The 27,877-nt window shown below is 43.9% G+C and overlaps 2 protein-coding genes across 6 annotated transcripts in view; one reads left to right on the top strand and one right to left on the bottom strand.

The window, feature by feature from the left end:
- Nucleotides 1-1,750: 1,750 nt before the first annotated feature.
- LOC118286141 (glutamate-rich protein 1) lies at nucleotides 1,751-26,103 on the bottom strand. Of its 5 annotated transcripts, XM_035610340.2 has the most exons (7): nucleotides 25,794-26,103; nucleotides 14,365-14,471; nucleotides 7,736-7,876; nucleotides 7,419-7,565; nucleotides 4,279-4,752; nucleotides 3,447-3,644; nucleotides 1,751-2,000 (listed from the first exon to the last, which is right to left on the bottom strand). In XM_035610340.2, the coding sequence occupies exons 4-7, from the start codon at nucleotides 7,519-7,521 to the stop codon at nucleotides 1,882-1,884; spliced, it is 894 nt and encodes a 297-aa protein (XP_035466233.2). In that variant the 5' UTR covers nucleotides 7,522-7,565; nucleotides 7,736-7,876; nucleotides 14,365-14,471; nucleotides 25,794-26,103; the 3' UTR covers nucleotides 1,751-1,881. The 5 variants fall into 5 exon arrangements, with proteins under 5 accessions (XP_035466233.2, XP_035466234.2, XP_035466230.2 ...); XM_035610341.2 differs by lacking the exon at nucleotides 14,365-14,471; XM_035610337.2 differs by lacking the exons at nucleotides 14,365-14,471; nucleotides 25,794-26,103 and adding an exon at nucleotides 8,736-9,061.
- dlgap2a (discs, large (Drosophila) homolog-associated protein 2a) overlaps nucleotides 9,058-27,877 on the top strand; it is a 147,803-nt gene continuing 128,983 nt past the window's right edge. Inside the window, exons 1-3 of the mRNA XM_035610329.2 lie at nucleotides 9,058-9,747; nucleotides 18,299-18,353; nucleotides 18,810-18,857. Of these exons, the coding sequence (XP_035466222.2) occupies nucleotides 9,730-9,747; nucleotides 18,299-18,353; nucleotides 18,810-18,857 (121 nt within the window). The 5' untranslated portion in view covers nucleotides 9,058-9,729. The remainder of the gene's footprint in view (nucleotides 9,748-18,298; nucleotides 18,354-18,809; nucleotides 18,858-27,877) is intronic.

Genomic DNA, 27,877 nt, shown 5'->3' with positions numbered 1-27,877 from the left:
CATAAAGCAGAGCTGATGTAGATGGGAATATCACTCATTTGACCGAAACACTGAGACAGATTTACATTTTGACCTCAGGGCGGTGCTCCAATAGTTTTACTTAAAGTAACTGATATTATGGCCATTTGGGATCAAAGGAAACTATCCACGGTTTATCTACATCTCTCCCTTTAAGCTGATATTGTTATAAAAGAGAGGAACTCCAGAATCGTTTGACACTGTCAGTGTGTGTGTAATTATTGTTGCTTTAAGGGAAAAGCAACGTCATTACAATTCACCCTAATGGGGACTTTGTTATCTGTACCAAATGTAATGGCAATCTCTCCAATAGTAATTGAGACACTTCCCCTAAAAACTACAAAATGTGAACTTCATGGTGGCGCTACAGTGAATGTCAGTGGCTTTAATGCACTGTATGGGAACCATTAATGTCTTCACCAAAAGAATCCACCTACTGCTGACGCTAGAGGGATCGGAGTAGTTGCAATTCAAGCTCTGGTCATCTGGGATATTTGTGCCAAATTTTCATGACCATCCATAGAGTTTTTTGTTGAGATTTATTTCAGTCTGGCTCAAAGTGATGGATGGAACAATGGGTAGACAAGAGAATTAAAACCCCAAAACAACAATGTACTTCGGGCTGTTGCCGTAAGCGTGACAGGCGAGTTGTCTCCTCTGGCTAATTCCCGCAAAATGAGCCCGTGAACTTCCATCAGACACAGCACCTGGTGCGTTCCGTCCCTGAATGGAGGCCACAGATGGCTGCGATCGTACTAATTGTTAACCGTGATAATACTACACATACACACACACACACACACTCTCTGAGCAGTGTGTTCACTACAACCCGCTGGTCCCTACTGTTGCATCCCAGTCCACGGAAGACAACAGCTCCTCTGGACCTGGTCTCTGGTACTGGCCGCACTCGGGTCATCGCGATGGGAACCGTCCAGCCCGAGATTATTCTCTCTGCCCTCTTCCTGAACTCGGCCCCTGGCATCGAGCACTGGGTAAATGTATTAGAATAGATTACCTGAGCTGCAGACAGGTATGCTGAAGCCGAAGGTTAAGCTACCGACTCCCCGGGCGGTAGTGGATCCCAAGGTCCATCAACAACACACTGCCTTGCTGTGCTGAGCACACAGTTAGATGACGGCAACAAGGGGTTGTGGGAATAAAGCAATAGGACTAGTTATTGTTCTTTATCATCCGGCCCTGTAATAACTATCTGCAGAGACGCCATTGAGGTCATCACAATCGCTTCGCTGATGCAATTCGTCCAGTGCCGTTAGGTAAAACTGCAAAAGTGAAAAGTCACACGGAATAGCAAGATAGGTCAGAAATTGATTTGTGGGGAGTGAACTGTAGATAATTGAGGAGCTATTAGGGTAACCAGCTGGGTTTAAATGTCATAACATCTGCACACAACACCGGAGCTCCGGGAGAGCTGACATTTACCTCGCCAGCAATTAAGGGGTCAGCTGGGGGGAGGAAGAGTGTAACGTTAATACCGAATAAATGTTTGGTGGTCAACTACATGAAAAGCAGCAGCAGTTCGGCTGATAATGACAACTTCAGGCTACTCGTGGTGGGCGGCCGATCTAACAAAGCAATTTCCCTGCAGGGATCAATGTACTTCTTTTTTTATGATTCTGACCCTGGAAGGATTTGCAAAGCTCAGGATTGATTGGCCTTGTGTCCTCCTTTTACAATTTGAGGCATGAAAAAGGGATTATACAAAAGGCATAGATCAGAAGCAGAGATATTTAATAATTTAAAAAAAAGTATTTCACACAGCATCTTAAGCCTGACATTTTGCAATCCAGTATAGAAGAAGAAAGTTTTTGGTGATAGAAGTAATCCTTCAGCGGCGTCTCTGTTTCACTGTGACTGACAGTCTCGTGGGTGTGTGCTGGAGGGTTCTGTCGTCTTGTCGGCCCGCATGGGAAGAACGTCTGTGATCCAGTATTGGAACAGGGAAACGACGGCAGCGGTTTCCTCTGAAACGCAGAGAGACACATTTCAGTTGCAGCTCAGACACCTGACAACATAATACCACAGGAATCATCTGCGTTTTCACCAAAGAGACTTATTTGCTGTTGTGTTTTCGAGCAAAAGGAAATCAAAACCTCCTGCCGCTGTGCAAGTCCTCCTCCTTACCTCTTTGCATGGAGACGTTCAATCCAACACCGCTGTCTCCCACCAAAGATAGAACCTCTATATCTACTCTTTCTCGAAAACTTTGAATTGAATCTAATCTGCGCAGAACATAAAAAGGATGCAATAAAAGCGGGAGCAGTCAAGCCAATGTCATTCGCGAGAGGATCTCCGGGGTGCAGTGAAATCTATTTAAAGGAAATGGGCTTCAGAACGGCTCCTGCAGTCAATTGATTGCCGCTGCAAGGGTAGATAGAGTGAGGAGAGCTTCAGTGAACTCACTTGAAGGACTTTTCAAAGCGCACCGTCTCCACGAGCGCCTCTTGTATTCCGCTTTGTTAAATCAGCATTCTGTGTTTTAAACTAAACCCACATCCATTGGTTTAGTTTAAAACACAGAATGCTGATTTAACAAAGCGGATGTTAACCAAAGATATGAAATCTCACATAGGTCGAGAACTAAACCGTAAACAAGCGACAGAGTCGGACAATTTGTATTTTGTCGCTCCGATACAATCTGCCATCAGAGTTGCATTTTCAAAAAATGGTGAATCGAAAAGCATGACTCATACAAAATGAGGTGAGTGGGGGAGGGAGGGCCAGTGGAAAAGCTTTCAGGAAGCTGAGGATTAGGTGCATGGAGAGGACAGGCACAACTAAGGCAGGCCGTGTTGTGTCGGCGCTGCTTGCGAGACCGCAAACTGTTTTTTTTTTAACACAGCGTCGTCTTGGCGACAGGGACAGGCATGAGGCCGAGGACACTTTTGCAGCCGCCGATATCAAAGTGGCCTGAGCCGCCTCGCTGCTCGCACAGACACAAACACACGCTTGTGCGCATGACAGCAGCAAATCCCTACTGATCCTATTATACAGCCAACTAGTCAAGCACGCTAATGCGCGCACACACACTGGGGACACTTGTTGATGTTTTGGGCAAGGTGAGCAAGTTCAAACATGTAGTCAGCTCATGGTGGAGGTCTGCGCCGTGTGAGATGCGGCATGGACAAGACCAGGACAAGTACGCACAGGTGAACACGGACAAGGGCAGGTCAACTCAGGCGAAACAATAGATATCAGGAATGGGAGGCGAGCAGGGGCAGACGGGGGCAAGTATTAACCTGCAGGGGCAGGTCGGTGAGGTGCCTGGGGCCAGAACCTCGCAAGAGGAGGGCACACACGCTTGTGACAAACATGGAGCAGCCTTTAACACAGGTGAAAGCTCCTCATCCGCAGCTTCTCACCGTTTCTTTCCACAACTTTCTATTTGAACTTTTGTCGTTTTCACTGACCTGCAGACATACTCGAACCTCCGCGGAGCTCCTTCAGTGCCTCCTCCAGTTTGTCCGCCTCCTTCTGCTGAACAGAGGCCTTGAGGCTGTAGAGCTGCTTCAGGACCGGGCTCAGGGCGGCACATCCGCCGGATATGCGGCTCAGGAGGTCGTCCACCGTGCCGGACAGGAGAGAAAGCTGGTCACCGTGCAATTTGGCTGTGGGAGCACGGAGGGAGGAGAAGGGCGGTCGGTTAATTAAAAAAGCCTGGGCATCATAATTCTGTACTTTATCTGATATTAGAGAAGCGATATCCAACGCGTGCTGTCGAAAAAACAAAGAAATCTGCCCGGAAACACGAGTTGTAACAGTGGGCTACCTTGGCCTGGTTTGTTTTAACATAAATTTGAATAAATCAATCACCGCTGTAGGTGATGATCGCCAGTCAGCACTCGGATATCGACGACGCCTCATTGCAACTTTAGCAGCAATACATTGATGAAATTACTGAGGCTCTGTTTAACCTACTCACATATTTTAGTCACATATTACAGAAAAGCACAGTTGCGCGTGGCAGGAGTGGTATACTTTCTGGTCACTGGCTTTGATCAACGTGCTTTCAGCTTTCTGGCAGCATCTCATTATTATACATCAGTGCACCAGCTTTTTATATGAGAAATGCCAAATACTTAACAGTTAAACTCTTTAGTGTCAGGCTGTTTATTTTTTCCAAATAGTGAGGGTGAATGGGGAATACTCCAGCCATGGCTTGAGCAGTGACTAGAAGATTTGGCAAGGGGATTGAAACAATATTGGTCCAAAGAGGAAACACAGCCTCTGCTCAGTACTCACATTCCGACAAATAGATTTCCAGTGTTGTCCTGAGGAAGTCGGACACCTCAGCAGCTCTCCTCTCATTATCCTCCTCCTCCTCCTCCTCCTCCTCCTCCTCCTCCTCCTCCCCATCTTTTTGGTACGTGAAAACCAGGGCGGCAGCTCGGGGCACCACACCCATGGAGAGCAGCTTCTCTTTGTGCCGTTTCTTCTTCAGCTTCCTCTTCTTGTTCCTGCTCATGTGCTCTCCTCCCTCAGCCACAGCCACGGTCCGACTCTCGCCTGCGCCGGCACCAACTCGCCCAGAGGCTTCGTGAAGAGTTGGTTTCCTTTTCCTCCTCTTCCTTTTTCTTTTCTGCTCTTCTCGCACCTCCTTATCCTGATCTAGTTCTTCATTGCTCTCATGGACGCTGTCTTCTGCGGACAACAAAATAGTGAGATCGTGGTTGGTCTCCGTTACACTCTTCATATGCATCTCTACTTTTGGGGGGCCTGAATCAGATTAGAGAAAAGAAAGGGCAGATTCTAATGTACACATGGGTAAAGGAACAGATTTGACCGGAACACCCGCAGTCAAACCATTGGGGGGATTTTGACTTCCAGTAGTGTCCAGTAATGTGGAACTGTGGGCTAAGAGACTATACACTATAACAGCTTGATTCCATTTCACTGCATTCTGATCAGCCCGTGACAACTCAGTTAATAAAAAGTACAGTGCAATCAGTAATACTGTACATGCGATGTCATTTGGTGCTTCTTGACAGAATAGTAGACAAAATCCTGTTTTCAGTCTTTTAAATGTCTTATGTAATGATCACGCACAATGGAATCTACATCTCCCACACTGCTTGAAAATTTCCTTTATTTTAAATCCAGCACTATGTCTGATGGAAAGATGAAATAAAAATAGGGGCCAATTCCTCAGCTTATGCAGCGGCTTTTCAATTTGCACAAATGCATGAGCGCACACACACACACACACACACATCTTCTACCCTATCGAAATCATCACATCACTGTTCTGTTTTAGCTTCCCAGTTATGTAAAAGTATTATCACTGTGCAGGCCTGTATCTTTAGACTTAATAACCAGGAATGACTACACCTCAAACGAGAGCCCCTAAAGGAAACGGGGCTCTTGTCGGCCGAGCAGCTCGCCCCCTCTGCTTGGTCACACCTCCCTTCTCTCTTACAACTCCAGAGCCACTGTGAGGTCAAAGAAACCCACTCCCTGTCGAATTCTTCGCCACACGTTCACATTAGTCTGATTAGGAGCCAGGACATCATGCAGCAGCGAAAGTAGCATGAACCAAAAAAAGCAGAGGAGGAAAGAAAACGATTCAAAGGGGGTCACAGCTCATCTTGGTCTAACGAGGATCACAGTGATAACGAACGAAAGTCCTTGACAGCATCATGTGTCTCTCTATGAGCATAAATTTAGCAAAATGTGAAAGAGAACTTGAACTCGCTGTCATTTTGTTCCTCGCTACCATCTGGGCATCTCAGCTGAGACACATCCTGAACAAAGTTTATGATGGTTTTCATTGATTCTGTCATTTTGCGATGGATTAAAAAAATGATACAAAGTGTTTGCCGTCTACACGCTGCACAGAATAGAAACAGAGACCAGGGACTTTATCAGGAGCACCTGTACACCTGCTTGTTCATGCAAATAGGCCAATCAGCCAATCCTGCAACAATGGTACAGATACTGTACAGGTCAGAGGCTTCAGTTAATGTTCACATTAAAAAAAATCTCAGTGACTGACTGTCGACTGATTTTTGATGTAAGATGAGCTGGTTTGAGTATTTCTGGAGCTGCTGATTTTCACACGCAACAGTCTCTGGGGTTTTCACTAAGTATGGCACAACTAACATCTGAGTCCGAGCGGCAGTTCAGTGGACAGAAACACCTTGTTGATGAGAGACGTCAGAGGAGAATGGCAAGGATGGTTTGGAGCTGACACAGAGATAACCAACTCGTAACAACTGTGGCGATCAGAAGAGCACAACATGTGGAACCTCGGGGTGAATGAGCTACAAATCACGTCTGTTCCAATCTTGTCGGCGGAGGGAAGAAGTCTGAGGCTGCACTGGCCACGGACTCGCCAACACAGGAAAATATCCCCAGCAGAATCTGTATTTCTGCTGAGCAGAAACGGTTTGGGGAAAGTTTTCTTTAATACCAAGCAATCATTATTGGAATACCACGGCCCCAATCTGAGGATTGTTGGCGACCATGTGCATCCCTCCATGATCCTAGAACAACACATAAATATGGAAGAAGCTTGAACATTATTCTTTATTTCCATATCCTACCATCCAATGTTTTGAGTGCACATGCACTGGAGAGGCGTAAACGCTGCATCAGGTAAATCAATACTATTGCACATATTAATCATTACTTTATTACATCAACTAGTATCTGTTCCTGTGATATTTTATTGATGGCTTTATTGTCTTTATACAGTCCAACACAATATGACCTTAAACAGGTCTCTGGATTGCAATATCCATCAACTGCCCCCTAAATCAAAAACGTGTTAAATTAAGGAGCCAACAAATCTCTTTTATTTCACCGAGGTAAGGCAGAAGCCTGTCAGGTGGATGGAGGGCTGCATTAAGGAAGATGATAAGTACAGGGACACGTGTAATGAGCCAGGGGCTTTTATTACACCCCGAGAGTTTCATTAGTCCGCAAGAGTAAACAGCAACTGCATAGCAACTGCCGAGCTAAAGACTTACTCTCTGTATCAACCTGCCAGCCAGGTCTGCTCATCACAGGTCAGGAACATTTCAGCTTGGCATTAACGCCAGCTCACAATTCAGCTATAAAGAAGGCACCATCGAGGGCTAAGTGTGTCTGAGCTGGGATTTATCTGACAAAAGAACATATTTAATAGAGTTTTCAAAGTGAAAAAAAGATAAAAGATCACCCGGGCACAAACACCATCTGTACAGCATTTGAAATTCTCCTCAGTTCAGGAACACAAATGGTTATCACTGTCGGTTTCCCTGAACTATAGAGTGGCAGAGATAATCAGAAAGAGTGACTATACCACAGAGAGCCAACCTGGAGGAAACCCATGCCGTAAATCTCCCCCTCAGCTTTATGGCGCATGGCACAAGTCCATAAATGTAAGATTATGGTGGTCTTACCAGCTGGGTCCTCTGCGCTGTTTACACTTTCTTGTTGAGAGAGTGGGACAGATCCCTCCGAATGTTTCTCGTAGTCTGCAGGAGGAGGTAGGACCGTGTACATCCGTGCGCGAGGATTGGCTGCACTCTGTGTCGGCGCCGCATCTCCTAAGACCGATGTGGCAAACGAAGAAAGGAGGTTAAACGCCATGTTAGGAGAAGGAGAGGGGCAACGATTCGGCATGTATGATGTGCTGGCATGTTAACATTTGTGTTTTGAAAAAAGAAGGGGAAGAAGTTGTTCCTAACATTTGTAAGCTTAAAGTTTCTAAACTTACCAGCAGCAGTGTCGTTTTGAGTGGCCTTTCTTTTCACATAGGTTTTCTTGGCTAGAGCCTCTACAATGCGTGTTGGACTGGTTTCCTTCTCCGACGTGGGAGCTGCAGGGTAAAGCCTCTGCAGGACTTTGGACTGAAATACTAAGTGACACACACACACACACTCTACCTGTTAATTAGATGCAATAGCATTGAAAGGCACCTGGCTTCTTCGCAGTGTGAAAAAAAAATCATAATCTTACACTTCGTGCCAAAATCTGTCAGTTTATTAATGCAACTCAACGGAGTGTGCAGTGATTTGAAATTTGCATAGCAAGTAATCAGCACCCACGTAAGTCGAACAACGGCTGAAGTAAAAAGAAACTTCAGCCAATTTATAAAAGTGCTGTTTTATGGATTGTGAGTGTGTTGTGGGGATTGCCCCCACTTTTTGAAATGGCCAATTTTGTCCCCACCACCTTTTAAAAGTAAAATTTGATAAATTGCGTGCACAAAGGAATGTGATAAATGAGGACACTTTGAGATTTAAGGTTTACTTTGAGGTTTATTTGCACAAGAGAACATGTACAAGCTCAGGAACAGTTCGTCCGTTCACAGTCTTTATTAATGGAGGCCCAGGTGGTGCAATTTGGACACGTGACACATTTCATATCAGTGCACTAATAGTTTTTATTCTAAATCTGAAAAATACAATAATCACGTTGCTGTTTCTACAGGATCTCCCGAGGGGAGAGTGATAATCATGTGCACAAGGTCAACGTGACCTGCTCTTGACACATTACAGTGCCTTTGTATTGGACAAACTGGTAACGGAGCCTGGCGTGGGAAAAGACCCTCAGTGTACTGTAGCCGTAGCAGCACAGTGGTACACGTGCATTTGTTTACAACAGCGTCCGACCTACGTAACGCGAGACTTCCGTTAGCCGCCGGGTAGCCACGTTAGCTCGCCAGTAACGCGCGCACCCCTTAAGGTTTTTCATACGACACTGACGATGCTCACCTTCTTTCCTATGTGTCATATCGAAAACCCAGCTGACTGCGAGCGGAGATAAAGAAGAAGAAGTCCAACACACAGGTCGCACATGGCTAGGCTGCGATATGGTAACATGCTAGCAAGCTAGCCAGCATGGTAGCGTTCAAAAATCAGCTCGCTTCATACCGGAAGAGTCGTCTGCTACATCGCGCGCGCACAGGTAGTGGGAGCCGTGCAAACAACCCCTTCGCGTTAACAACTAACCAGAGCTACTTGAAAAGCAATTAAACTACACCGATCAACAACACAGCGATGCTCGGACTTCTCCCCCCGCTGCACTCCCCACCAGATACCACACGGAACTGACATCGAGGGGCGTCACTCCGCCCCGTCGCGCCCAGCTTCCATTCAAATTAATGCAAATTTAATGTTGACTTGGTTGTCTTTGAAGATGTGTGTCTTTCATATCATGGATTCATACATTATCTGGACCGGTCGGGTCCATTCTTCAAATCGGCATATTGACCAGCGTTACTTTCACTTATGTGGAAGATAATATATATCATTTGTATTAGGAGTCTGAGAATAATAACTTCAATTTGTTCTCAGAGTCACTACTTTCTGCTATATCGAACGCAGGGGTACGAATCCGACCCCGACCGTTTTTATCGGTCGCGATCTTGAATGCGTCGGGCTGACTCGGGCAGTCTGCCCGCCGCGGCGATCGAGGCCAATTTATGTTTTAATGACAGTTTAAAATTGTTCGATGAATGCGACGCACCGGCGTCGAGCGCCCCGCGCGGTCGGAACGTGTAACGACGGCGAGCGGCTTCGGGCGTGCGCACAGCGAGCCAGCGGTAGGACGGGGCGGAGGGAGGGTGGGAGCGAGACGGGAATACTAAACAGGCACCTCGTGGCTCAGCATCAGCACCGGGCTGACTTGGGATTTGCGCACCCTCCAAACTTGGGTTGGGACCTCGGCATGTGAACGTGGCTTTTGCAGGAGGAGGATCCACCTAGGATGTCAGCTCTGAAGAAGGTAACCCCCCCCCCCCCTTCTCTCTTTTACTTAGTCTCTGAGTACATGTTTAACTACTAAAATGTGACACGAGCAGGATTCCAAACATTGCATGTCAATGGAAAGATGGATGCAGCAGTAGTGGCAGTGGTGGGGGAAAATGGGTGTGTGTGCAATTTGGTTGCAGGATTTTCCAAGTTTTGCAATGTCATTAGACTTTTGGACTATTAGGCTTTTTCAATCATAATAATAATTTAAATTGCTATAAACCATATTTGTTTTCCTCACCACTCCTCTGCTTTGCCAGCTGAATGTCACTCCTGCACTTCCATTTATTCCTGAAGAGGAGGAGGAGGAGGCTCGAATGAGTAGCATTTCAGGCAGACAAAAAAAAAAATGAAGCCCTTTTTGCACAAGGTTAATTCCTCAATAGGATGCTTTGTCAGTTTTGATTTCCCCGGGACGCCTCCTGTTGTGTGCTATCACGAAATACTGTATGTATCCATGCCGACTGTAGTCTATGTGGGTGGATGGGCTTCACTGTCTTGTGTCTGACAGAGCCCGAGCCCAGTGCTGGTGAATGAATGAGAGTGTGCTTAACAAAATTAAGCACTGGACGAGTTGTAGTTTTTTGAAAGAATAGAAACTCCACAGACCTGTGTTAACATGTTACAGCATGCATTGCAGTGAACAAGACATTGAGCAGCATTTGCACAATTCTAGAAAAAACCCTGACACTTGTAATCAAATGAATGGGCGATGGTTGCGTCTTCATTTTTTTGCGATATTGCAAAAATAGAAATGTTTAACCCCCTGTTTGTGCAAAAGGCTTGTCATCACTGTCAGTTGTACACTGGCACATTGTGTCTTTTTAGGGATTCGGTGCGGCTGCGAGCTTCGATGTCTCATCTCCGACGGATTCCGTTCATTAGGAACGACAAAAACGAGGGAAGTTGTGTCGAATTCCTGCTTCGGCACTGCTGCCCGAAATCCACAGCCAATGCACTGCGCTCTGCACACACTGTGAGTGACAAAGTGCTGGCTGCCAGTACCCTCGCATCATCAGACATCATAATCACAGAGGTGCTAAAAATAGGGGACCATATTCATTGCAATGCTTTAGAAGCTCAATGGAGTTACTGCCGCTCACCCTCACAGATAGACGTTTCGCCAAGATGCTCCTCGATGGCGTATTTGCACCCTGCTCAATAATAGAAAAAGTTTTTTATTTTTAGACAGTGGTGGTCAGTCAGGCTCTAGGCTTTCTTCAGTGACATATACTGCAGCTCGGATGAGACTCTGGCGTTATGGACTTGAAATAGTCTGCATTACAGGCCATACATCATTGAAACAGCATTCCCTGCTATAGTAGCAGGTATGTTTTTCTCCGGGTTCTAGTAAAGTGTCCCATGTTCATTCATTATGCAGGTGACTAGAAAAGCTAGAGAGCAGTGAGCAGAGCAGCAAAGGAGTCAGCGGGCAAACCTAATCAATCATTTTAGATGAATGAGAGAGGAATTGACTGTATCTTTGTGTGTGTGTGGATCTGTGTGTATGCTTGACTTGGGTGTGTCTGTGCGATAAGTATTCACATGTAGCCCGTCTGCAACCTGACGGACAGGGAGCCTGTGCGTGGGCAGGTGGGCAGGTGAGAAATGGATGTCATCTCTAAAAGTCCTTGTGTGTCTGCAAAATAAATTACTTGTCACTTTGCATGGGGGGGGGGGGCCTTTCACCTCATCCACCTCTGCTGATGGGGGATTCGTATGAGATTCTTTGAATAAAAAGACGAGCGCTTAATTATAAGATACCATTTGTACATGGGACAATTTTTTTTTCATCAGGAGGAAAATGAAATCGAATTTAGCTTGTTTCTTACACTGCTGTTAAATTCATAAGCGCACACACACGGACACACACGCACACACACACACACACACACACACACACGCACACACACACACACACACACACACAGTACATGCCCAAGCAGACAGAGCTTCATCAACGGAAAGTGACATGATAAGACTCTCATAATCTGTCTGAAGATGCATACAGTGAACTAGGAAATGCTGCGTTCATTCGTGTGCTGATGTCGTTCTGGTCCACAGGGGGCGAGGAGCAGCGGTGAATAGAGACTAGTCGGACAAAAAGTAAATGTTGAAACATTTAGCAGAATCTTTTTTTGATAATTATTATTCAGCCACTCAACGTGACAGATATGTTTCTGCTCTCCCCCATTCTTCTTCTTCTTCATTTTAGTATTTTCTCTTGTAGGCCTGAGGTCTTAGTCACCTTCTTTCTTTTCCTCTCCCTCTTCCTCTATCCGTGTTCCTCTCTTTTTTTTTTGTCTCCTCTCATTTCCTGACCAATGCCCCCGCCCACTACCCCTGCAATATTGGCTCCAGTATATGAATGTAAAGGAAATGGAGGGGATGGATGGGGCAAAGCTTTGCGAATCTAATAATGCTTGATAGCCAACTTCGTGTATATAATGGTTTCTGTGTGTGTGTGCGTGTGTGCGTGCGTGCGTGCGTGTGTGCGTGCCATTACTCATTTAATCACCTTTGTGCTGCAGTCGGTACCGATCTTGCGGCCATGTGGGTGCCATTGCACTCCCCTAGTGCGCAATAGCTGCCACACAGCCCGAAGTCAGATGTGAGTCATTACAAGGTCCATTACAAAATTACTACTGTATCTGTAACCTTTCCTCCCTATTCTAAATGCAAAGTCATCAATACAGACCGTTTGATCCCGGTTTGTAATGTCATCGTCTGTGAGGATTTTACCAGGCTCATTTTCATCATGACAGCAGCCTTTGAAGGTTTGCACAGCAGAGAGACGTGTCCCTGTGTCAGCTGTGTGCCGTTGAAAGTCTTTGATTGGAGACAAAGTTAAATCAACTCATCATTTAAATGGAAATATACATTTGTCTCCGGAGGTCCACTGTGGCAATGGGATTATGTGGCTTCTATGTCGCACATTGCAACCAAGTCAAAACGCTTCCCCTCAACCTGACCTTCCGTAGGAGCAAATATGCTGGCATCAAGAGGCATGGTTTGGTTTGTCCCCTCTGGGCTACTGTAGAACCATGGAGTGGAACATGAGCTGTGTCCCAATTCAGGTGCCGCCATCTGCTCGGCCCACAACAGCCACGTAGACCGCGATGGCCGAGCCTGAGACATTTGGGGAGGATGAAGATGAGTAGAATAAATCACAAATCTGTTTTTTTCTTTCATTTCTGTATTGAGAGACGGTGATTCCTACAAGGGGACGACGGATTATCTGCGCCGATGTTCACCATCTTTACGATTATCGGTATCTGTCATTTTTTTGAGCCGATTTGCCGACAAGATAATATCATTTTAAAATTTGTACTTTGGCTCTGATGCAGCCACAGTCATATACTTGCTAAGGTCATGTTAAAAGGTTCTGTGAATTAAACATATGCATTGAGGCACTTGAACAAAGTATTTTGTTAACTGTTTGTGCTATTCTGAATTTTGACACGTTTTGACATTGTTTTTTTACTGCAGACATATATCCGTTACAAATGTCTGTTATGTGTCCTCTTAGATTAGTAATGATCGGAAAAAGCCTTATCGGTTGACCCCTAATTCATACCAGCAATTAAAAGGCAAAGGACAAACAGAGCTCCTAATTTTTTTATTTTTTTAGTTTATTAACACCTGCACATGGTCATGCAACATGGTCCCGTGTTAAATATTTTCCGAAACATTTAAATTCTTCTGCTGACGCTGTCAGAGAGATGTTAATTCAACTCTGGTCATTCTGGGCCTTTAGTTTTTATGGTTGTTGTTCACTTCAATTGCATTATACTGAAAGATCTTCACGGTGGTTTGTCCTCTTTTGTGTTGCATCCATTATGGCTATTACTAGGACGAGCGGCTCCAGCGCAAACCTTAATCTTCTGCTATATCCGCACTGTGGAGTAGACGTTGCCCCTGGCAGACAGGAGGAGCTTTGAAATGCACTGGAGTGACTGCACTTCCCATCCGTCGTCTCAGATCTCCATTTGCCCGCCAAGAGTTGCACTCTAGCCCTCAGCAGCACACGCCAAGATATCCTATTATACACTGCCACTTGTGATAATTGCCAGGGTCCAGCAGTTATAGTGTGTGGAGAAAAGGTTGGCGAGTCTGTGTGTGTGTTTATGTGACTCGTATTTAGACAGATGTTTTCTTTGTGAGCATCCTGACACACAACTGGGACAAGACTTGGTCTCGCCTGCTCTTTAGGATCATGTGCACAGCCATTAAGTGATGCTGATGCATTCGAGTCTGACTTGCTGGAAGATATTTTCACTCGTCTTGTGCGGTTTATCCTGCACTTACTGGAGATGCTATAACTTCAAATAAAAGCCAAGAGTCATTCACTTGAACTCTGTTGTTGTAACTTTTACTTTAATGAATGTGCATAGGTTAAATTACGGAGGCTATTTGTGATCCTCACTCTCCTGTCTCTTGAGTCAGGCTCCATCAGTCAGCGGGGCAAAACAATCTCTCAGACAAATGGACCTTCAGCTGGAAAGTAATCAGTATTTTTTTTATATCTGTTTTTCTCACTTGGATGATATCAGTGAGAAACATTTCTCCGTCGTCTCACATGGTGTCTCACCTGGTCTGCTTGATTGTTCATCTTAGCGATGGGGGGCTTGCATTTGGTTATTTGTCTCCTCCATGGCTGCCTCAACGGTCTTTGTGTTTGTCTATCTTGAGTGCTCTCTGAAAAGAAGCACGTGGCGCAAAATCAGCTTGGTCCAAGACAAGTAACTAGATATATATATAAACCAGCTATGAAAAAAAGTTTAAAAAAAACATCCATAAGCCTTTTTTTCCCCTGATCGTTCTCAGAAATATTCCACAGAAACTTCCTGACTAACGTAAATAGATGCAGCATCTGACATTTCATATGATATTCAATACTCTTGCCTAGAAGCTCTGCTATCGCATTTTTATTTCATGAGCCAATCTAAAAGTGGCAAAAGATGATGCCTTATCTTACTAGTTCGTATCTTCAAACGGTCTCATAACTTTCCCCAAACAAATACCTCTGAAATCCAGAATAAATAAGAAGTAAATAATCCCTCAATCAGCACCTGTGTTTCTTCATAGTCTGCTTTGTGACAAAATATGTTGTTTTATTTTTCCACACATAACGCCATGAGAACTGTGGATTGATGCCGGGTGATAATACGGAGATCTGAGAATCACTGGAAACATCTACTCTCAGGGAGTTTAATGTCATCTCCATAGAATCCTTTTTTCTCACTGCCTCGGGAAACGAGCGAGTGTCAACCAGTCCAATTGGAGGAGCTGAATGGTAAACCACTACAGCCAAATGGAGCCTTTTCTGAACTCACTGACTCAATGGGGGTTTGAAGAGTAATTTGAAAGATTGGGCTTCTAGTCCTGAGGTTATTACTTTGGATTGTCATTGAGGATCTCCCCCCCCCCCCCATCTGATGCCTCTCAAAACCTATAAGACTGTCAGATGAAACTGCAGATTTTAATGGGTTATAATTATTTAGCTTTAGATATTACCAAGGTTATTAGCCGAACCATAAAAGGTGGTTTTAATGAAACCAGCTTTTGAAATCTGTGCATGATGACGGAAAACAAATCTGTAAAATAGTACCCAAAATATCAAATCAAATTCCCGACTGTTTTTGCATTTCCACTTGTCCCAGTTTCACGTGTCCATGGGACTGTCCTCGTGTGTCTTGTAAATCTGTCTGGTTAAAGCACGCTGACATAAATCCTCCCTTGTGCTCATCCCACGACGAGCTCAAAAAGACAAACAAATGGATGCCTAATGGATTTTCACATGTGAAATTAGACGCCTCGCATCCGGACTCCAATCCTTTTAGAGCGTAAATGAGAGGCAAGTGACAGCTGTGTGTGTCTGAAACACTGAAGAGTGTCGCTGACAGTTCGTTTTCCACACTCCTCCAGTGTAACTCCTCTGCCTGCCAGCCAGCTATCCAGCATAAATTATGACCGGACATCGTGCAGCTGTTTTGAGTCATTAGAAACCAATCATTGGGTCTCTCATCTCTGCAGGGCCATCTATTTGTATCTATGACTCAATTATCCCATCCACTTATTTTATGAGTAGCATTTTGTCGCATGCAGACGATACTATCACCAATACGTTAACACCTCAGCCTTAAGAAATTCAAAATCAGTCAATTTGAAAATTGCATATCTGAACGCAAGCGCAGACTCAGCCATTCTGTGCCATCAGTTTGCACAAAGACTACAATTGTGCCCTTGACACCCTGGACCGTCTCTGATGAACCAGCGGGTTCAAGAAATTCTTCGATATCTACCAATAGGCCTGTTCACGTGTTTTGGTTACAATATTAAAATAAATAAATAGTAACAGCTGTGTCTATTAAGCTTTTTTAAGACCGCAAAAATTTGCGCAGGAGATTTTCTTGAGTTTACCGTTCACATATGAAGAACGCAGCAAGACATCATATATCATAATGTTCACGACAGCGGGAACATTTCTGGAAAGTTCAGGCGAGGGGTTGCAGGTAGAGCACCCTCTCATTCGCCATGAACCTTCAGGAGATTTTTTTCCTCCTGTATTCTCACATGGGCTCACACTGACATTTTCTGGAATTTTTACTAGGGGGCTGGCAGGAAAAGTTCCAGAAAATGGTCCAGAGCAACATTTGCGCACATTCGCGTTCTAACATACAGCCCCTCTGGAAAAGTTCGTGAAAATGCTCGGACTTCAGTGCATGTCTAAAAAAGCATCCTCAGTGAATGACGAGATTGGCCAGTTAAGAGAGGTATCTCATGTCTTAGATATCGTCAGGTTCAGATTAAATACGAGGGTCTGGCATGAATTGAGTAGACTGAATTCTAAGGACAAATTTACTAGCACAAACTAGCGAGGAAGTATCTATATTATAACAGTATTATCCCTCCTCTTATTATCTCTCCTATTAAAGTAGAAAATGGGACTGGATGACAGGAATCAATGTGCCCGAGGCCGTTCTCCTGTGTGAATGATGTTGTGCGTTGAATGTCCCCAGAAACAAGCCATTAGGGTTCATTTCTATGTTATCATATCTGGTCATTTTTCCTTTTTTTAAGAGGTATTTCTATTTTTACATAGGCTCCTCTCTTCAATTTAAAGGGACATTTGTTCACAACCAGCAGGAATTTGGCTCTGGTTTCACATTGCTCTCAGTACTTACATATGAAAGGACTTACAGCTAGGAACAAGGACGACAACAACAAAAGCTGAACAAACAAGTTCAAGAATGGATGGAATAAATAATAATTTCTTTGAATACGCGGACAGGGGACGGGTGGGTATGTACATGGTGTGCTACAAATATCTCTATTTTTACAGTGTACAGGTTTTATGGTGACAATTATTACAGCGTGCAGGATATTTATTGACGAAGAGCATATATGATCATATACAAATGAAAAGATTGACAAGTTGGCTGTCAAAGTAGAGTCTGTAAAAGTTGATTGGTCATGTTCAGTCCCAGAGAGAATTAAAAGAAAATAAACTTGGAGAGACCGAGGTGAGATATACCAAGTCATGGACTTTAACACCAGGGAGAGGGAAGAGGAGGTCTGTCAACATTCTAAAGGTAATTTTGGACAACAAAGACTCTGCCAGGCAGCACATCGCGTGTGAACGGCAAACTCGATTTCAAGTCCATGTCTGGAAACAGCTTAAATTTTATGAACAAAGAGACACTCGTGCCACCTGCTGCTCTTTCCGAAATCTCCTTCGTTGTTTTGGTGTCGTGTGCTTCTCTCTTGTGGAAATCCTGCACACGTGTGCCGTTTGAACGCCAGCAGTGTGTCACAGTGTCACAGCAAAGCTTAACAAAACTCTTAGAAATAATCCGACAGGGATTGTTTCAATTCCAACAGAAAATTGTTCCGTGATGCAAGACATGAAAGTGAACTCTTACAGAAGGCAGGTGAATACGGGAAAATATTTGGAGAAAGCTTTTTGGAGTTGTTGTCATACTTTATTGATTGGTGCCATCACCTCAGGAATTGTGAGTAGTGCAATAACTGGCTGTGGTATTTGCTTCCAAGACCGCCGGGCACAGTGTATCTGCTGATGGAGCAGAGAAGGCTCCTAGATTTGACCCTGTTGATGTGACCGCATCAGACTGACCAATTAGTTTGCCAACCTCTCCATCACCATAATCAAGCAAAATTTTATTGCCGTGATAATGGATTGTTAGCGTGTGTCAAATTGGATAATTGATAAACTCAGAAATGAACCTTCCACGCACATGCTCACACTGGGACCACCATGTAGTGGTCCGCGGCTCAGATCGCAGTGCAGAAGGAAGGTCTCAGATGAATATGGGATCAACCATCTCTCGATGCAAATGCCGTGATAAAAAATAGTTGCCTGTTGCCGCTCTATTATTGTTGGTCACAGCGTGCTGCTTCTTCTTGTTTACCTGCTCCGAGCCACTGTGATATTAACCTCTCTCCCTCTCCCTCTCCCTCTCCCATCCCACCCCCCACCCACCGATTTGTTGTTCCTCCGGAAGGTGTTGCCAGGCATACTGCAGAATCATTGCTGTATTTTACCAGCCAGGAACACAGGTAAGGACCAGACAGATGTCCCCCTCACCACCAAACACATCAGTCACACAGAGGGAGGGAGTCGGTCAGTGGGAGTAATGAGAGGGTGGTGCTGCTGGGGGAATGGATGCTCAGTGGGTGGGTCATATTTGTCTGTCTACCTGTTTTTGTGCGCGCTCTGCACGTTATTCCTCATCCGCTGCCTATGTGCATTTCTACGAAATGTCTTCATACGGAGTGTCTCACCCCTACTATTTGGCCATAAACACATGTCTGTGTCACTGTGGTTCTTACAGTACTCTTGTTATTCTTAGTTGCTTGCACACAATGTTATCTCAAACAAAATTAACATGTTTCAAAAGGGGCTTAAACTCATATGGGGCTACCTCTGCTTTCTCCACTTGTATGTCAGAGGGAGGGAAAAATTCTGGGGCCGCTGCTGCGAACTTGTGATGATGACAGGCTTCATCGTTGCAGGTGTGAAGAGGTTGCTGATGAAATTGAAGAGCAGGGAGATACACTCAGGTACCTGGCCGCAGTCCTCACAATACTGACTTCCTCTACCTCTCCTGTGCGTTCGCTCTTGGCGACTCTGCCTCTCTAACCTCTCGACCGCAATGAGACTGCATGCACGCGGGGCTCTCACACCATCCATCCCACTAACAAAACCTCACCGCCGCCGCTACGCACTGGTTTCGATCGTTCGTCGGGCTCGCGGCCATTTTGACATCTTAACAGTGTCCGCCGTCTGCGGTAAACTTGGCCCTCCGCTGCGCATTTTGTTGTGCAAACAGCGCAGGGCCGGTGTCTACACTTGAGACGGCTGTGTTTGTCAGACACGCGGAGAGAAGGCTACATGCACAGCCTTCCCAAGTGGGAGACCCATGCTGAAGAGAACAGCAAGGGCACAGCAACCTTGGTGACAGAGAGAAACTTGTCGTGAGTTTCGGGTGTTGGAGGTTGGAGTTACAATTGATAACGGACGGGCATCTTTCAGCGTGAAATTAATGTTTTATGGGGCATGCAAGCAACATTATCTGCATTTTAGCCGATAAGGAACCCAACGAACCTGTAAATCAGCAGTTTTAGTCGTATTGTCAGTGTAAGAGTTGTGTAAGCCGTGGCCCTGATCAAATGTATTAATCCTGCCCCCTCTGCTCCCCTGTCGAGCGGTGTCTACTGTTAGGGAACTATCCTCTTCTCATGCTAAGCAAGTTCAATCAATTACAGAAAAGCGTGTGAAGGGCTTTTCAAATGTTTGCGCAAGTTTTTGTGGAGTATTTTCACAAGAGCTCACTATTCCGGCGAGGATGAGTCGCTGTGTGTTTAATTAAGGTGGCTGGCAATCGCCACATGAATATGAAGGACCCAGGGGTGCACTTCTCAGCTGGACGTTGAACAAGGTTATTCTGACAGAGTGGACACTTATTTAAATAATCTAATGAATATGGATGTGCGAGGCTCTGAAACTTTTCCTGTGTGATTTTAAGAGACTTGAGTCTGGCATAGGGAGCAGTCTGCTGATTTGGTTCATGATGTTTGTCTGTCTGTGTGTGTGTGTGTGTGTGTGTGTGTGTGTGTGTGTGTGTGTGTGTGTGTGTGTGTGTGTGTGTGTGTGTGTAGGCAGATTGTATGTTTGTGAATGTACCAGGAACATTGGTATGAATGCAATATATTGCAAAATCCATATAAAAAAAAAAATCATTGCTCTTCTGGTGTATTGTGCTGTCAAGAGGACGTAGGACAATGCACTCCTCTGGAATACTCATCTGATTTTGTTCAACTATTTCCATTTCAAATTCAAGCACGAGCCTTTGCTGAGTAACTTTAGCAAAACACGGCTCCTAACAACCTCAGTGCCCCCAGTAGTTTCTGTATTTATAAAGTCTGCCTCGGCATCCTGTTCCCATGGCAACCTCGGCTCGCGGTGTCAGTGGATGCACTGTGTCCATTCTTAATAAGCATTACTTCTTACCACTGATGATGAATTAAATTTGCATATGTTAAGTGGACGGCATAAATTAGCACTGGCTGTGGATGAGGATGCTCATTGGAGTGTACAGTAGAGGTGAGTCAGGCTCGAGTCTGACTTAGACGTGTGATAGAAATTGGAAAATTAGCACAGGGCACGATGAAGGAGAGGGTTGGGTTATAGTAGATAGGTGGAATGACGACAAGCGAGTCAGATTATGTGACACTTTGATTTAATGGCTGTGAAAAGACTGGTGTCTTCTGCTGGTGAATATAATTAAGATGCTGCATTTTGTGTCCATGTGTATTTGTCTGTGTGTGTGTGTCCGTGAGTGCATGTGCTCTGCTCTACTAGTCTATCGAGTGAGGGGCGCCCTCTCCTGGGCGGTTTCGCAGCACCTGCAAATCCATATCCTCCTCAGAATCCCTTCCCCTCATATGCTCCATTTCTTCTGTTTCTGCAATTCCAAAGCTTGAGCGTAGAGGGTTGGGGGCTTATCGCAATCTCACTCTGTGATCAGGGTGTCCCGCTGTTCCTAATGTACTCCACAAGAAGAAGCCTTTGTGCTGACGAGCAGTCAGCATTTCCATGCCACAAAATTCACACACGATTCCTATTTATAGATAGTGATTATCGTGTGAATAATTCACCATTTTGAACTTCTGGCATACTATTATCATATCCTTTCTGTAAGCCCAGCTCAAAGCCATTCTCCTGCTCTAATATTGTGAGGAAAAAGTACAATGACTACAAATGTCCACATATATATTTCATTTGGGCCTCATATTTAACCTTTGTGTTACTAGAGCATGATGACTCTGAGTGCAGTCTCCCATCGACCGAATGAGCATCAGGGAGTGCGTTTTTATGTGTGTGTGTGTATATACAGTATATATATATATATATTCGCTTACATTGCTTATGCTGTTATGCAATCAGCATCGGGTACTGTAAAGGAGCATGCTTACAGTTGCATTCTGGGAAACCCTTCTATAATGCCTTGCAGTATTTTCTTTTTCATGCCCTTTCATCCTCTTGGATTTTGTCTCCCCTGAGTCTCTCGCACGCGCACGCACACACGCACACACGCACACACGCACACACGCACACACACACACACACACACTTCTATTACCCATTTCATTTCCTCAATGTTCCCATGTGTTGTGTCTCTGCGTGCAGGTGAGTGTAGCCTGCTCAATGTTATTGTTTGTTTTGCACTATTCACTCTTATAGGAGCGCCTCTGGAATCAGTTAATATTCATATAATTTGTGAATGGAACATGCAAAGTATGCAAAAGCAAATAGTATTGTCACTATGGAATTTGAAAATGCATGTGACTTTCCAGTATCTTTGTGGTTTTTTCAGTCTAAGGCATAGTTAAGTGTTTATACAAATAGCTGAATTCAGGCATCATTAGTACAATTAATGTCACGGTTACTTAAAAGATAAATACAAACGTCAACATCTAAAACCTCTGTCCTTTTGGTGAGTATTGAAATATTGAAAATATTTAAATTATAACTAGCACTAGTTCAATCTGTGGCTGTGGCTCAGGAGGTAGAGTCGGTCATCCACTGTCCTTGGGCAAAACACTTAACCCTAAATTTCCTCTGACGGCTCTTCCGACAGTGTATTAATGTAACAGAAAAAGTGAGGTATAAGCAGCGCTGTATGAATGTGTGTGAATTGTCCTGTAAAGCGCTATGAGTTGTCAATAAGACTAGAAAAAGTGCTATATAAAACAATGTTAATTTGGTCTATTTAGTCCACAATTGCAAACCAATGCAAAATTCTGCTGTAAATACTGGTTATTTTTTTTATCAATATAAATGTGAGTTCAGAATAAAAAGCTGTAATAATAAAGTAAGAGGATGAAATATCTGCAATATGAGTGTTAGCACCATGTCAAAGCATTGGTGACTTTTATCTCAGTAATGAATAATAAATGTTTCTAAATGTCAACAGACATGGGGGAAAAAAACAAGTTTGCCTGAATGTACAATTCAGACAGTCGATGTTTTCAACCATTAAAATGTAGCTTGCTGGCTCGAATGCTAGTGTAGAGGTTGTCGGGTTGCACTCAGAAGAATTAACTTTAATTAGCTAAATTACCAGTTTTGCTGTGGTTTTTGTGTCAACTTAAAGTGGAAGGGGTTTGTCCGAGGACATGTTTCCATGGAAACAAGTTGGCCAGGAGGACACTCAGGAAATACAGAGGGGAGGATAGAAAGCAGGAGAAGTTTTGAAGAGATGAAAAACCCAACAAAATATTGTGGACTTAAGCCTTAAAATCCTCACAAGAACCTAGAGAAGTTCTTAACTTCTTAAGAGCAATCGTCAGTGCTTCTCGTTCATTCATGCTTATGTCAACAAACACGCATGTAAACACAATGGCTATAAACAAGGTCAATAAAAACGATCAAGTTCATGTTCATATCACATAGAATTAGATGATAACGTTATCATTGTAACAGGCCAGGGGTCTCATTTATAAAACTGTGCGTATACTAAAAGTGTATGTGCGTCCAAAAGCCAAAAATGGCGTACGCCAAGAACATATTCAGACTAATCAAACCGTGCGTATGCAAACCTGTAAGCAATTCTCCCTTTATAAATCACAGATCACCTACAAGTGTGCGTACGTGCATCAGCCTCATATACCGCCCCGTACAATGGCATCACGCACTGTCCTTTGATCTGCTCTGCCTTTCAGCCAATCAGGACTCACTGGTTTTCCCCGAAGTACAGTGGGTGACATCATGCTTTTCAGCAAAGACATCATGTCTTTGAATCCTTTGTTGCTTTTATCTCAACCTGGTGTTGTACCTTCCATTAGAAGACAGAATATGTTTATGTTGATATTTAATTTCAACGCCAACTTCTAGCTCAAATAATTCAACAATGTTTCAGGTAAAGCGGCATGAAACACTCTACAGCAGAACCTCCCGCTACCTGGTAATGGGCTTACATGATGAAGGATGCTTTGGCAAAGTCGCCAAGTGTTTCGATCTAGACATGGCCATGATGGTGGCAATAAAATTTCAAAGAGAGAAAGAAAATGGTCTCTTTCAACAAGAACTGGCTATGTTGGAAGCAGTCAGGGTCCTTGACTCAGACAAGAAGAACATTGTAAGATTCATTGAACATTTCAGGTTCCAGGACCTCCATTGTCTGGTCTTTGAAATGTTGGACAGAAGCCTATTTCACCAGATGGTGCAGAGGGAATGTATGCCGTTGAGTCTCAGTGAAATTCGGCCTTTGACCCACCAGCTACTGGTTACTCTTGAAGCCCTCAAGAGTATTGGCATCATACATACAGACATAAAACTTGACAACATAATGCTTGTCAATCACAAGGATCAGCCATTCAAGATTAAACTGATCGACTTTGGTCTGGCCCTTCCTGTGAGCCAAGTGAAGGTTGGAATGTACATGCAGAATCTTAAATATAGGGCTCCAGAAGTAACCTTGGGCCTCCCCTTGTCCGAAGCGGTTGATATGTGGGGAGTGGGTTGCATCATGACAAGCCTCTATTTTGGCACCAGTCTCTTCCCTTGGGACTGTGCATATAATTGGATAAAAACTATGGTGCGCTTGCTGGGTCAGCCAGAGGATCACCTGCTGGCTGCTGGAATATACAGCTACAAGTATTTCATCTTCGATCAGGATACAGGGTGGAGACTGAGGACACCAAAGGAGTATGAGCAGGCAACTGGTGCCAGACCAAATGTTTCAGAGAAATACGGCAGGGATTTAGAAAATGCGATAAAGAATTTCCCAGAAAAAGAGAATAAGCTTGAGCATAAAGATAGGATGGCATTTTTAGACCTGCTGAAATGTTGTCTACATTTTGATGCTAAAAGGAGAATTAGTCCTAGTGAAGCCCTGAAACAATCTTATTTGACAATGGTTCACATGGTCGATGAACTTGAAACCAGCTCCTATGCAAATACTGCCCTTGAGCTCATGACTGTTTCCCCCTTGGATAATTTGGATGAGTTGCTCGTTGACACTGTACCAAATGATGACAGGGCTATTAAAGAGTCGGATTGTATATATGATTATCCGAACATTTCAAACTCTGATATACCCATCAATGACAATTCTTTGGATCCTTTAGTAAAAAGTAACTCTCATGATGGCGTCGAAGACACTTCACTACCAATCACATCCATGAATGCAGATGATGCCAAGACTTGCCCTGATCCAGGATTTCAAAGGATCAGAAAATTATTCCGCAGGGTGATGGAACGAGGGGTTTCCATTTTCAAAGGTTGAAACAACTAATCCACATTTTCCAAAAACCAAAGTTTTTGCTAAATCTTACTGAAAGTAACCCTCTCTCTCGTCTCTCTCTTTCTCTCTCTCTCTCTCCCGCTCTCTCTCTCTGTCTCTCTAGTTTTGATCTTGAACTTTGAAAAATGAAACTATTCAAACAAAAAACAAGTGTAGGGAAAGTTTTTTCAGTTTGAATATCATTTTGATTCACTACATACATTTTTTATATTTGTCAGTTGCACAGGTTCAGATAGTATTTTTTTTCAGTTTCAAATCACATTTCCTGAACTTCTATCACGTGAAAACACACAAAAGTAGTTAAAGTGTTACAGAGATAAAGTAAAATGATACGGGTGTCGAACATTGGAGTTTAATTACTCAAAAGAGAATTGAAGATATTATTTTGACCTGTCAGAAGGATGTTATAGACATGTAAGAATTACAACTAGTCAAAATTAAGTTGATAGTAACAATACATATCTGCGATATCTGTAATGTTAATTTTGGTTAGTCAAACTTGGTTTGCGTTTGTGTTTGTGTTTGTTTGTCACAAGGTTATATTGTTTATAGGGATTTTCATTTTTCAAATGTTTATTCCAGAGGGGAAACATCACCGTCACGTGAGCCACACAATGCAGGGCATTGGCTGGCTTCCTGCCGCCACCTATGCGGCCTGTAGTGCAAAGCAGGATTTCTGCTTATCGAGGTGACTTCAGGTGTAACTCTGGCTTTTCAGTCCTACCAAGCTGGTTCATTACTTAGTGGGGTAAATCACCATGGTTACTTATGCTGAACCACTAACCATCTCCGCAGCAGCTTTAGTTCGTGATAACTGATCAAAAGCTGTCAACGTCCCAATTACTGACCAATCAGATCACTACAAAAAACAAGAGCCAACACTCTACAGGCTCCTGACAGGGACAAAAGGGTTTACAGTAAAGTGACAAACAAAGAGCAGCATATATTTATAGATGAGTGGTATTGTGTTGCTGTTCCAGACTTTTCATCAGTCCACTCTGATTTTTAAACAGAAGTTCTAATAAACAGACAGTGTTTATCAGACTAAATAAAAAAAAATGGCTAATTGATATTATAGCTTAATTTTATTCAACAGAGATTATTTGATTACTAATGACTGCCTAGTACCGAGGCATCAACCTAAAGGGCTGAAGGATTGCAGACATCTTGTCAGTAGCAGTGGCCTTACCTTTGCTTTTCCTTTCTAGGATGTTGTTCTTTTGTCTGTATGGTAGAAACCAAGAAAAAATGAAGTCTCTCAAGAGTCCCAAACAAGTCTCAAGTCTTTAGCAATACATGTCCAGGACAATGTCTGGAGCAACATAAGCAGACATCTGCATCCTTGGTTACTGGAGAAGTTCAGGAAAATGTCCAGACTTCAGTGCATGTCTGAAAGCAGCTTCTCTTTCCCTCGCTCGCGAAGGATGGGGGGGGTCCCAAACCACCAGATTATTCTGGTGGGTCGCGACTTGAAAAGTTTGAGAACCACTGCCCTAAACACAAGTCTTCAAGCAGATGGTAACATTGCATTTACTGAGCTGCGACACAGAGCAGATCGGATAGAAGCAGTGCGACTGGCTTGAATGTTGTTGACATTCATGCTTATGTGAACAAACATGCATGTAAACATAATGGCTATTATTGAGGTCAATAACGTCCATGCATCATACACTGTTACAGGCCAGGACTCCAGTAGTCATGTAATTCCAGGAATCTGCTGTCTCTGTATGTCTGGACCATTTCTGATGGCTGAAATGCATTGCCATCACGCACTGTCCTTTGACCTGCTCTGCTTTTCTGCCACTCAGCACTCACTGGTTTCCCCGAAGTACAGTGGGTGACATCATTGCTTTTCAGCAAATCCTCATTGACTGCGTGAAGTCACCCACTGTCCTTTTTTTCTAGCATTGAGGATAGGCACCTCGGCAGAGGTATGCATGCTACTTAGAGCCATTCTATTTCGATTTCATTTAATATGTTTTGAGTTGTTTCAATTTTAAAATTGAACTTGTCTGCCTTTGATCTCTTAGTGAATTTTAATTATGACGTCATAATGATGCCTTTGATGCCTTTGTTGCCTTTATCTGAACCTGGTATTTTACCTATGACTAGAGGACAGCACAAGTTGAAGATCAACATCCAGCTCAAATGATTCAACAATGGTTCAGGTAAATAATTATGTAACTTTGTACAGCAGAACCTCCCGCTACCTGGTAATGGGCCTACACAATGAGGGATACAATGGCAAAGTCGCCAAGTGTTTCAATGTAGACAAGGCCAAGATGGTGTTAATAAAAATTCAAAAAGATACAGAAAATGACCTCTTTCAACAAGAACTGGCAATGTTGGAAGCAGTCAGGGTCCTTGACTCAGACAATAAGAACATTGTAAGATTCATTGAACATTTCAGGTTCCAGGAGCTCCATTGTCTGGTCTTTGAAATGCTGGACAGGAGCCTTTTGGACCTGTTGCTTCAGAGGGAATGTATGCCGTTAAGTCTCAGTGAAATTCGCCTATTAACCCACCAGCTACTGGTTTCTCTTGAAGCCCTCAAGAGTATTGGCATCATACATACAGACATAAAACTAGACAACATAATGCTTGTCAATCACAAGGATCAGCCATTCAAGATTAAACTGATCAACTTTGGTCTGGCCCTTCCTGTGAGCCAAGTGAAGGTTGGAATGTACATGCAGAATCGGACTCCAGAAGTAACCTTGGGCCTCCCCTTGTCTGAAGCTGTTGATATGTGGGGAGTGGGTTGCATCATGACGAACCTCTATTTTGGCACCAGCGTCTTCCCTTGGGACTGTGCATATAATTGGATGAAAACTATGGTGCACTTGCTGGGTCAGCCAGAGGATCACCTGCTGGCTGCTGGAATATACAGCTACAAGTATTTCATCTTTGATCAGGATACAGGGTGGAGACTGAGGACACCAGAGGAGTATGAGGATGCAACTGGTGCAAGACCAAAAGTACCAGAGGAATATGGCTTGAATTTAGAAAATGCCATAAAGAATTTCTGCAAAAAAGAGAATTGGCTTGAGCATAAAGATAGGATGGCATTTTTTGACCTCCTGATCTGTTGTCTACATCTTGATGCTGAAAGGAGAATTAGTCCTAGTGAAGCCCTGAAACAATCTTTTTTGACTATGGTTCACATGGTCGATGAACTTGAAACCAGCTCCTATGCAGATACTGCCCTTGAGCTCATGAAGACTTGCCCTGATCGAGCCTGCAAGAGGACACTATTTCAAAGGATCAGAAAAT

This window comes from Scophthalmus maximus, chromosome 15 (genome assembly GCF_022379125.1).
Source record: "Scophthalmus maximus strain ysfricsl-2021 chromosome 15, ASM2237912v1, whole genome shotgun sequence".
NCBI lineage: Eukaryota > Metazoa > Chordata > Actinopteri > Pleuronectiformes > Scophthalmidae > Scophthalmus > Scophthalmus maximus.
Note: the sequence above shows the minus strand (reverse complement) of the source record. Positions and strands in the feature narration are given on the sequence as shown.